Source organism: Perissodus microlepis, chromosome 10, assembly GCF_051167445.1.
Source record: "Perissodus microlepis isolate ML-2025 ecotype Zambia chromosome 10, ASM5116744v1, whole genome shotgun sequence".
NCBI lineage: Eukaryota > Metazoa > Chordata > Actinopteri > Cichliformes > Cichlidae > Perissodus > Perissodus microlepis.
The window spans coordinates 33,810,254-33,822,574 of NC_140470.1; the positions used below are offsets into that span (position 1 = coordinate 33,810,254).

Consider the following 12,321-nt stretch of genomic DNA (forward strand, 5'->3'; position numbering starts at 1 on the left):
TATTGGCTGATTGTGGAATGACAGCTGATTGGAGGACGCAAATTATAGCATTTAATGTCACTGATCCAAACCAGGTATCCATGGAAACGGGCAGTGTTCAGACCAGATCAATACATTTCTTATAAATATAAACTCTTTACTTAAATAATTATTGATTATTAATCATCTGTATCCATGTGACGATCCAGGCCCGCCCACAGCCTCTCAGCCAATCACAGCGCAGGATACTCAGTGTCAGCAGCTCTTCAGCGTTGTGCTGCAGAGAGAGAGAGAGAGTATTGATTAGGATCACCTGCTCAGACAGGGCAGCTCCCCTGTGATGTTAAGCAGGTGTTACACATCTGTGCTGATTGGCAACCAGCATGGACACGCCCACCAAACGCTTTTAGCAGCGGTATCACATTCTCAGGTGAACAGGTGAGTGCCTGACACAGGAGATCATCAGCTTCACTGACCTGTGATACTTGCTACCGATTAACTATTCGGACAGAAGGCGCTCGTTTTTGACTTCCTGTTAATAAACCTGGATTCACAAACAGGAAGTGACCTCATCGTTATGACCATTTTCACTTATTGCATGGATCAATATGTTAATGATCAGTGATTGGCTGAGTGGCTCGTTAAGGACATGCAGTGACTGAGAGTCACCTGCAGGTGGCGCCTCCTCGTTGTGGCGAGTCAGACACAAAATGACAAATTTATTCCAGCAGAGCTGATCTCTGAGTAAAGTCACATCTGGATCTCGTGTTTTATTCACAATAGCACAGAAAACACGTCCGAGGTGTAAAGTGAGGACATTTTATTAGAACTGTGGAGGCAGGACAGTCCGTGCGTCCCCTCTAACATCAGCCTGTGAGCCGAGGACAGCGGCTGGTCTGGTCTGAGGGTTCCAGCTGCTCAGCAGGCCTGATGCTGCAGCTGGACTCTTTGGATAGTCGGCAGGTTAACATCGTCCTGCTGTTTTTATTGTGAATAAAATACGAGTCCATGAGACTCTATTTAACTGACATTTTACTCAGAGAACTCTGGTTCTACATAAAAAAACAGTCCCGGTGTGTCTGTGGGAACCAGTTTTTACTGGTTAACCAGCTCTGGGCTTTAGAGAGTCAATAATGCAAATCATGTGATCAAACTGAGACAGGTGAGCTGAAACCTGCAGAGTCAGAGGACGTGGACACAGATGAAGAGTGACCCTACCTATGTTTTCTTTCAATCAATAATAATGATTCAAATCAATAACAGTTATTAATCTTTGATAACAGCTAACACTAGCAACACACATCAGCTTGAGTAGCGGTTGTAGTTTTTGACAGGATCAGAAATAGACCATCAGAGGGACGGCTCCGAGTGAGAGAAGCTGATGGTCTGAGCATGTGCAGAGGAGGGAGGGTGGAGGATGAAGGTGGAGCTGCAGGCAGGAGGAGAGGAGGAGGAGCTCAAAGGAGGTTCATGGATGCAGTGAAGGAGGACATGCAGAGCGGCGGTGTGACAGAGGAGGTGGATGAGCCTCCTATCCTGTGAACTAAAGGAATTAACCACCACCACCTGACCAGCGAACCGACCAATCAGCCAGAGGCAGATTAGAAAACGAGAGGCAAATGTGGGCGGAGTCTGGGGGCACCTGAAGGACGAAGAAGAATGAGGAGGAGATCAAAGAATCAGCTGATTAGTTTACCATAGTGTAGCCGGACCCACCTCTCCAGCATTTAGCCTGAGCCTGGCCTGTCAATCTGCTTATTGATCAGTGGTTTAGTCTGTTGATTGGTTGATTTATCAGTTTATTGATTGGAGTATCTGCTGTGGTCCCAAAGCTGACCCTGACCACACAGGTATGTTTTTAAATGTGACTGTGGTTTTTCAACCTGCTGGCAGCGTCTGTGGTGATGATGCGATACTGTTGGTTGTCATGGTGAAGCTAGGGGTCTGTGTTCTACCCTGGTCTGTGAGGGGTGGGTGCTGACTGACAGAAGACTGACACACTGTGACCCCTGACCTCTCCGGGAGCAGCGAGCGTCACAGATTTATCAGCACAGCGCCCTCTCACGGGGTCAAAGGTGGACGTGGCTTCAGTGACATCACCTGGTGGTCTCTGAAGTCCTGTCAGAGGCGTGCTCAGTGTCACCATCTTCATTTTTAAAACTGAACGGATGTGACACTGCTCGCTGATTGGCTAATGATTCGTCAATTACATCGTCTTAAAAGGCTGAAGGAAAGCAACTGGACTATTATTAATAATTTGTTACTATTATTAGCATCAATACTAATATTAAGATGATAGTGGATGAACAACCTGCCTAAGGGGCCAGCCCCAGAGCTTTACACGCTTAAAGAAGTCCAGTCTCCTTCTTTGACGCTCTTACACCAACGGGAACCCGCCCAGCCACACGCCATCCACATCGTTAGCCAATGAGCTTTCCACAGATAATCCTTTTTAAACATAGTGATACTAACCCCCATAAACTGAGCCGGCAAGAGTTCACAGAGGTCAGAAAGCCGTTTACCCCCAGATGTAACGTCATTAGCTGTTTCCAGGTCCAACCTCCGCTGCAGGTCCCAAAGTCAAACGAACACTGCAGCATCACTGAGAGTTACAAACTGTCTAAATTCTTTCCTCTGTAATAAAATAATCAGCATTGCTGCTTTACCAGGTGTAACACTTAAGTTTAACATCCATGAAAACAGAATGCATTAAATTTAACAGAGTTAGAAGTTAGCAGGAAGTTAGCTCGCTAGTTTCCACGTAAACATAAAAAATAAAACGTACAACTCTGCTGTCACTTCCAACATAAATGAAGACAGAAAACTAAACAGCAGTGACGTTTGTAGGGTTACTGAAGTTTGGCTAGCTGGTATATAATGATGTGCTACGTGATCGCTAGCTACACAGCTATGTTAGCATAACAAACACAGTGAAACTGGAGGATGAACGCTAACTTTTTTCCACTCGATGGGTCAGGAACAAATGCAATCGCATGGCACTATGCTGTAAACGGACCAAACTTCAGTCAGGAGAACTGAGATAATCCATCAACAATACGAGGTTAGTCATTCATATACTGCTGCATGGGCTGCAGTTACATCAGAGGGGTTTAAACGAGGCTTTAAAATGAACAGCGGTAATAAAAACCGAGAGGCCGACAGTGATCATTGACTGTTTTTAGGGGCTTGTTCAGATTAAACAGAACAAAATACAAAGCACATTAAAAACACAACAGGCTTAATAAACGCAGAGGAGTTTGGACCCGGAGTTCATACATCACCACGTAAAGACCGGATAAGTGATGACGTAGGAACCATGAATCGTTTTGTAACCATGGCTGTCACCATCAGGTGGGCTCCAGAAGAAACGCGGGTTGAAGAACTTCGTCGCTGACGTTGTTTTTCAGTGGCGGAGCTCAGTGATTGGATGCTACAGGTAACTGTGCCGACCTCTCAAACACTGACCCACACCAGAACCAGGACCCCGATCAGCTTTATCTACACTGAGTCTGACTGATAACAGCTGATGGTTAATATCACGTGAGGACGCTGTGTTCACCTGCTGCTACCTGCTTCACCAGCCGGGCTGGTCCAGCCTCAGGTTTGATCTAGAGGCACCTGCGACGAAGCTAACGGACCTGAGCGGCACACTCACGGGAACAAGGGCGTTTACGAGATCAGTCCTGGATTTTTGTTTCAGGGTCTGCGGGATCTGTGAACTAAAGGAATTAACCACCACCACCTGACCAGCGAACGGACCAATCAGCCACAAGAGGCAAATGTGGGCAGAGTCCGGGAGCAGCTGTGGAGACCCGTTTACCAAACATCTGTTTGCAGGTGAGAAAGTCCAAGGTCTCCGCCAGAGAAACACCACAGAAGAAGAGTGGAAATGATGAGGCCGAAGGTCAGAGAAGTTTGAGCGTTTATTCAGATTCAAACAGGAAGCAACACATGTACACACTGTTCCCGTTATTTTGTCCAGCAGGACTCTCTGATCTGCAAACAGACGGTAAACAGTCTGACAGCAGAGAACCTTCATCACCATCATCATCATCAGAGAGCGTTGGGCCGCCCGAGCAGCCCGGGGCCTCGAACGCACCGTCCTGACAGCGGCTCAGCACGGCCACGTCTGGGGCCCCGGGCTGTGGGTTGGACCTCACTTTGTTCACAGTTTATTCAATTCTGTACGGAAACGAAGTTTCTAGAAAAAAAAGACAAGTTTTCAGTCTGTTTTATCAACAGGAAGTGACATCACACCGCCAGCCACTCAGATCAGTCAATCACTACGAGGAGCTTAATTAGTGTTTATTAATACTGTGACATCATCGCTCTGTCAGCCAACCATCAGGCTAAATTATCTACAAAACATTTCCCACGGTGCGGAAAACTGAAACGGCGCCAGTGACTGAAGATAGCCCCGCCCCTGACAGATCCCCCTCCCCTCATAAATGTGAAACACACTCATCATTGTCCATCAGTCATTTTTAGCTCCTCCCACCTCCTCTGAAAGGGCGGGGCCTGTCTGAAAGGGGTGGGCAGTGAGGATGGGGCGAGTGGGCGGCGGCCGATGCTACGTCTCAAACTGCGTAAGCAGCGCCCGCACCTCTGGTGTGAGCTGCTTGGCAGCGCTGGCGGCCTCGGCGATGGCGCGGCGGTACGGGCCCTTCCGCTTCCTGTCGAAACGCGACTGGAACGTCTCCAGGAAGGGCGACAGCTGTGCGAGCGGCAGGAAGGACGTGGTGGGCGAGCCGAACCACGACACACGCGCCTCCTGCTGCACCGCCAGCCCCGTATCGCCGCGCCGCGACACCGTAATGCCGAGCACGCGCGCCGGCCACCACGGGAAGCCGTAGATCTTCGCCCACACAATATCGCCGACGCACACGGTGCGGCCGTCCGGGAGCGGACATTTTGAAACGGCCTTGGAGAAGACGGAGGATGACGATGACGAGGAGGAGGAGGAAGACGACGTGGAAGACTTACGGCGCCTCTTCAGGTCGTTGCCCTCCTCCCCAACGCCACACTGCACTTCCTCACCATTAGCTCTGAGGGGAGGGCCAGCGGGCGGAGAGGAGGGTGGGCACCGTGGAGCTGAGGAGGGGGAGTTATGGGAGGGAGAAGAGGAAGAGGGAGGATCTCCGGGTGGGGGGAGTTCAAAATTGTCTGTGGAGCTACACTCTGAGGGGGTGGAGTCTAGAGAGGAGGAGGAGGGAGGACCTCCTACTCTCCCCTCAGACGCTGCCTGCATCTCCGCGGCAACGCTTCCCATACAGGATGGCGTTGGGGGAGGAGCAGTTACTTGAAGTGGGGGCGTGGCTGTGGATGGGTTGGGTGTTGAGGCGGGGCTTAGTTCTGGTTTGGGAGGTGATGAGCGAGCGCTGAGTTTGGGCGGGGACGAGGAGGAGGAGGAGGAGCTCTGTGCCTGGCTGTCGTCGGTACGATACCTTTGGGGTTTGAGGCGCATTCTGGGCGGAAGCGGCGTGCTGGCGGCAGCGCTGAGGTGCTGCAGGCGCCGGGTGAAGTGGACCTTCTGGTTGTGGTTCTGCAGGGTGGCGGCTCGGGTCACAGCCTTGGGGCGGTCCTGGTCCTGGTCTTTGTGCCGGCGCGGCGGCGGCGTTTGCGAGCTCCTCACCAACGTCTTGAGCACCTGCCGCGCCTTGGAGCGGTCAGCTGACCCTTTGGTCAGAACCTTCTTAGAGTTCAGCTTCAGGCGCATGCGGCTCGAGGTCGCCGAGGATGAGGATGAGGCCACTCCCCTCAAAACGCGGCGGGAAGAGGATGGTGACGAAGATGACACACGTATCCCTGATGACGAGCGCCGGTCGGCAGCCGGGGGCCGTCCTTTGTCGTCACTCCTCAGACGCTTGACCTCAGCAGAGATCGGTCCTTCTGCTACCTTCCGCCGCCGCGAAGTCTCGTCGCCCCTCAGGTCCACCGGCCCCCGCCGTGTCTCCCGGTGCCCGCCTGACGCCACCACCCCTTTGCATTTGTCGCAGAGTACCTGTCGGGGGCGGAGCTTGATGGCGTTCATGATGGAAGTGGGCTCTTCGCAGCGGTAGCGCCTCTTTGGCCGTTTAATCTTGCGCGGTGGCGGCTGAGGTAAGGCCTGGTTGTAGGTGTCCCTGATGAACAAAGGAGGCGGGTACGGTGCCCCCTCCTGAAACAGCGGTGGCGGTTTAGAGGTGCAGTCCTGAGGAGGGGGCGGAGCAGCGTTCTCTTCCTTTTTGATGGGCGGAAAGTCGTTGCTAACCGGCAGCGGCTGCTGGAGAGACGTGGGAGGTCGACTCCGGTCGTCCCGGCGTGGGAACACGGTGATGGGAATCCCGTACGGACCGAACCTGGAAGCAAACATGGCGAGCGTGAGACCCTGATGCAGCCAGCGCATCACATATGGAAAACACCCGGCAGTAATCGGTCACATGTGTAATTACTGCTCGTACACATGCAGTACTGTGCAAAAGTCGTGAGTCACCCTCATTTCCTCATATTCAGACCCCCCCCCCCCCCCGGTGTTGAGTAAGAATAAACAAACAGTAACTGACAACAATGATTTTTAAGTAATGATGCAGACAAATCTCTGCAGCACAACGCTCAGCAAAATGCAACGAAAAGTGATTCAAGACTTTTGCACAACAACACTGTATGTGTTTATATATAAGAAACCACTGTGAAAACACCACTGTGTAACTGTGGCTGTGTAACTGTGGCTATGAAGGTTATGGGTGTTGATTATCCATCAGTACTCACTACACTGCTGAAAAAGTGATGTCAGAGGTCTGTGTTTTATCACCTGGTGACGTGTCTTAGTCTTGTATCCCCCCCCCCCCCCACAAAGCAGCAGAGCGCTGTAAAGACACTCTCATTCTTGCTTCTGTCCTGTATCCATCACCAACCAGGTCAAAGGTCAGGTGTGTCTGGCTAACACTGCAGCCTAATCAATCCCCGCAGCCGTTTAATGAGGAGCAGGACGCTCCTGCAGGGGTGTTTACCTGACCAGTAACCTGTTCATACAGGTGAGCTGGACACATTTAAATCCCTAAAACAATGACAAATAGAAATACTAATCATTTGTGATTGTTTCTAAACTACCTCACAGATCAGGATCAATCACTAATCAATCACATCCATCCCCTGCTGCTAATAAAGTTTCACCTTTTTGAAACGTCCATCAGGACCCCGGAGAACACCTTCTCTCCCAGCCGGAAAGACACCACCAGCGCGTCATCGATGACGTGGTCCAGGCAGACACGAACCTCGGACCCGAGACTGAGGTCCAGCACAGAGTCAGCTACGGCTCGATCCTCGGCGGCAGGCTCGGTCAGCAGCCGCCGTTTCGGTGAGCGGCAGGGCGGGGAGGAATCCCTCGGGCCTCGGGCAGCCGGCTCCTCGGGCCCCGCTGGGTCCGGGTCCGGACCGTCCGCCGTCCCGTCCAGTACAGTGTCCGTTGCGGGCCTCCGCTCCGCCTGCTCCAGGCTCGTGTAACCCCGTTCCCGGCCCGCGGTCTCGGCTCGGTCCGTGGTCTCGTTGGTGGTGGGTTCGGCAGGTTCGGCCAGAGACAGGCCGGCCTCGGTGACGGGCGGCGCGGCCGGGAATGAGTGCAAGAACACGGCAGAGGGCTGCGGGTCCGGGCCGCGGTACGCCTCCTGCGCAGACACGTCTCCGCCGCCCTCCGGGTCCGCGGGCAGTCCGGGGGAGAAGCGGTCCGCGTTAACCCGCTCCGGCGGCCCGGAGCCGCTAGCTTCGTCGCTCTCCGGATGCGCGTTTCCCGCCGCGGGCTCCAGCTCCGGCCTGACATGGCGGCCCTCCGCGTCCCCTCCGTCCTCCGCCCGCATCGCGCCTAGGTCCAATGCCGGCCCGGTCTCCTGCGGTCCCTCGCACTCCGATCGGGCTCCCGGGAGACCCGGTCCCGCCGGGCCCTGCACTGGCGGGCCCTCGTCGGTCGCTGTTGTTGTCGGAACCGCCGCAGCTCCTGGCTCTGCAGCCACGGCCGCCATTTTCTTCCGCTGTGCTGCCGAGCGGAGCGGAGCCCCTCCCTCCCGCAACACAGGCCAACGGCGCAAGCGCACCGCTATTCGCCGACACCCCTGTCAATCAAATGAGACGCGGCAAAACTTCGTCTCTGATTGGCTGATTATGTCAGAGCGTGGTAAGGCTGCCAGAGGCCGCCAGGGGGCGTGTATCTTTGACGAAACAAAAACATGAGGAATAACCAACGCAGAGCGGATCGATGTGTGACCACAGAGGCAGAAAAAGGAGCAGAGACTGCATCACGGAGGTCCCAGTAATCACAACACCGAAACCTGTGATCGACAAGCAGCTGATCAGCGGGCTCTCTGTTCTGTGTCAGTGACAAACATGACCGTATAGGATCACATCAAACACATTCCTATACTTTAAAGCTCTGAACAACCAGTAGCCCTCAGAAACGTCTGCCCTCTCTCTGAAATAAAACTTTCTGTTTGTACGTCCGGAGCCAATCACAGCCCTGATCTAAACACAGTAATCTGCCTTCATGATCCTGAATAACAGCGCCACCGCGTGGCTGCTCCAAGTCTCCCTGAATGCTTGAAAACACTAAGGGTTAAAAACACAATCACGAACTCTTCAACCTTCCTCCAGCTGTCTCTATACTAACACTGACGTTTCCTGCCTTTTGTGACTTTATATGACTTCTTTGTTCTACTGTGAGTGAAAAAGAAGTTTACCAGACTCTGTTGTTATTTACATTTTGATTCAATTCAGTGAAACTTTATTTATATAGAACCAAATAACCACAGCAGTTGGCTGAGAGTGCTTTATACTGTGGGGTAAAGACACAGAGTAACCCCAACCATCATACAAGCCCCTGTGAGCGACTGTCGGATTAAACAGATTCATATTAAGTGAAACTAACATGAGAGCGTGAAGAAGACACACTCTGAGCATCACACACTGTGACAGTTTCACACTTGGACCGTCTGTCAGATAACCTTTGGTCCTAAATGACTGTAACATTTATCTTTCGGGGTCAATTCTACTCAGTTTAGTGTTAAAATTAACAATGAAATATGTGAAAATATTACATATTGACACTGTTCCGAGTAATCTGATTACACTTTAATACTTCATTTTTATTTCTCTGGGGTGTCAAGTTTTCATATTGATCCTGTGATAAATCTGTGCTCTAACTTATATGATGGAAGGAAACCCAAAGCTACAGGTTACAGTAGCAGCATTTATCGTGTCATCTAATGAACAAAGCCTCACAGTAGCATACAGTGCTGCTTATCACACACAGCACTACGGAACCACTCCATAAGTATGTCAAAGGCCTGGGATAATGCAAGCTGGTACTTCTGCTCCATATCACACAAAACACAGAGCAGCATATTCAGTTCACAGCAACAAAGAGGAAAACTAATCAAGGAAACAGTTGAACAAAGAGTTAACTACGGATGTACTTTAGAGCTTTAGCTTGTAAGTAAAAGAGAAGAATTACCATAGAGCTAATATTACTTAGCAGCTACAGTATGACGACAGATAAGTAACAGGCTAACTGCTAGCAAAGATCCTTCATCATCCAGAGTTACTGCGAATAGGCCAAGTGTCTAGCAACAGTTAGACACATTTAAACATCAGTAACAAATCTATCATGCTATCAGTTAAAAAATACAAAATACATATCACTCCAAGGGCGTAGATTTGGCATGGACGGAAGGGACATGTCCCTACCAATATCCAGCGATTATTGAATTGTCCCCACCAATAATTTTTGGTGGGGACAAAACAAAAACAAAACAAAACCGATAGAAATAAAAAAAAAAAAAAAGCGATCTGTCAACGTCTCATTCACCCAGCGGAGCAGAAAGAGTTAAATTACGTTCTCTACTGGAGTCCTATATCATGTGACAAATATGTCACAAATATGCTGAGCCTTTCAGGGAGCTCTGTTTAGTTTTAGCAGCGGCAAGCCTGCGCTGTGAGGAGGAGAGGAGGACGGCAACAAAGAGGAAGATCCTGGATATAAGAAAGTTTTTTTCAAAGAAACCTGTTAGTCACTTAAACTCAAGTTCACTCATAAAATCTGTCCATCATAATAACGTTACAGGCTATGCAAGGCAATACATGCCCCTCTTATTACTCTTTCTGGGTTGCAAAATAAACTTTTAAAAAATTTTCAGGCGAGAATGTAGCTGTGCAAACTTCAAACATGTGAACTTGGGAGAACAGCAAACTCCCGGCACATCGTTTTAGGCTTTGGCCCACATCAGTCTAAAATTGTATGTAACCATGAATAACGTGTTACCATGTCCACCAGGAGAGACTGGACAGTATAGATGTAAAACAAATATGCCAGCAGTTTATCTCAGTTAATGAGAGGAGAAGGCCTGTGTTTGGCTGTTTCACATAGAGGACATTGAGTTGTTGTGTGGGACACCAGTAGTCATGTTTAGAGTAAAACATCCCAGCTCACTGATCTGATAGAGGGCAATAGTGCCTAAAATCTTGCATAATTTTGCTCAGAGATTTTTTATTTTGTGGTCATCTTAGATGAATAGTTTTATGGACAAAAACCACCAGGTCATTCAGTGTTCCCTTAGTGCTAATGTATAAGAGATGTTGGTGTAACTGAAGTAATGTTGTTAAGTCCTTAAAGTCATATTCTTTTATTGTCATGACTGTATTTTAAGCTATTTTTATTTTTGTATGATCCCTGATTTATATGGAATATGGCTGAAGTAAACTAAAGTCTAAAATACTTAGTCAGTCATTTGTTTAATAGTAACTTAACATTATATAATTCACATATAAAACTATGAATTGTGATTTTAAATGGTTTAAAAGCATGTAGAATAACACATGTTGGCAAGTATATTTCTCCTTTTTTTTTTATCAAGAAGCAAAGACAAAAAGGAAAAAAAAGAAACAGGGCAGAGTTCGGTGGTTGGATCATCCATCCCCACCAATGCCAAAACCAAATCTACACCCTTGTATCACTCACTAAGTTAGTGTATTTCTTTGGCATTTTGCTTAAAACAATATAAACCAGTAGAGTTAACTTTATGGTAATGTTACACTCTTTTCTGAGAGTTTGTTCTCTTATTGAAGCTAATTAGCGATTATTAGCTTACAGTAATTTAGCTGTTAAAACTATGCCATTGGACATGTGGCAATAATATTATGTCAGCAGCATTTAGAATAAATACATAGATAACATTTAAAAGGTGAAACTGAATGAAAAGATAAACATCTGAACTGTTAGCAACAGTTAGCATGTAGCTACTCGACAATATCTTTAAACTGATGAGTATATGCTGCTAACATGTTCTCACGCGACATCAGTGAAACTATAAAGAGCTATTTAGTGGAAAAATACCTATTAAACGATGTTACCAGTATGGGAATGTTAACTTACCTGACTGTGACACCTCACCAGGGAAAACTCCACGTGGGTCACAGCTCTGAGCCTGCCCACACCTGTAGACTGGTACTAATCATAACACTGTGTGGAATTAAATCTTCACTTTACACTGACTTTTAACTCCACTGTTAGAGCTGATTTACTCCTGAGTTTTAAGTTCTCTATCGAGGTTAAAATAGGTTTCCTCTAAAATACTGACATTCCATTTTTCACTGTGTAGGAAAACCCCAGCAGCCTAGAGCTACTGCAGCATAACTAAAAGAGGATTCAGGGTCACCTGATCCAGCCCTAACTATATGCTTTAGCAAAACAAAAGTTTGAAGCCCAATTTTAAATGTAGAGATAGTGTCTGTCTCCTGAATCCAAATGTATGCTATGCCTTCTAATGATGCTGCCTAAGGGAAGCATGTATAATGTAAACAGAATTGGTCCTAGCACTGAACCCTGTGGAACTCCATAATTAACCTCAGTGTGTGAAGAGGACTCTCCATTTACATGCACACACTGGAGTCTATTAGATAGATATGATACAAACCACTGCAGCACAGTACCTGTAATACCTACAGCATGTTCTAATCGCTCTAATAGGATATTATGGTCGACACTCCAAAAGTTGAGTCTGTTCATCTGGACGTAGCGTTTTCAGTGGGAGAAACGTTTCGTCACTCATCCAAGTTCATGATGAAGGTGAAACCTGTGGTACATAGCCGATTATTAGAGATAGGTTGACCATATTTAAGATCGAAGAATTAATTAATGGCAGGACTTCTTTGAACAGTTTTGTAGGAATGGGGTCTAAAAGACACGTTGATGGTTTGGAGGAAGTAATTATTGAAGTTAACTCAGAAAGATCAATTGGAGAAAAAGAGTCTAAATGAACATCAATGGTACTGAAAGCAGCTGTTGATAATATTACATCTGTGAGATGATTATGAGTCATT

General features: G+C 48.4%; 1 protein-coding gene across 1 annotated transcript; it reads right to left on the reverse strand.

Annotated features, from left to right (window-relative positions):
• Window positions 1-3,884: 3,884 nt before the first annotated feature.
• pwwp2a (PWWP domain containing 2A) lies at window positions 3,885-8,011 on the reverse strand. Its single transcript, XM_084941061.1, has 2 exons — window positions 7,132-8,011; window positions 3,885-6,317 (listed from the first exon to the last, which is right to left on the reverse strand). The coding sequence occupies exons 1-2, from the start codon at window positions 7,971-7,973 to the stop codon at window positions 4,550-4,552; spliced, it is 2,610 nt and encodes an 869-aa protein (XP_084797187.1). The 5' UTR covers window positions 7,974-8,011; the 3' UTR covers window positions 3,885-4,549.
• Between the last annotated feature and the right edge of the window lie 4,310 nt (window positions 8,012-12,321).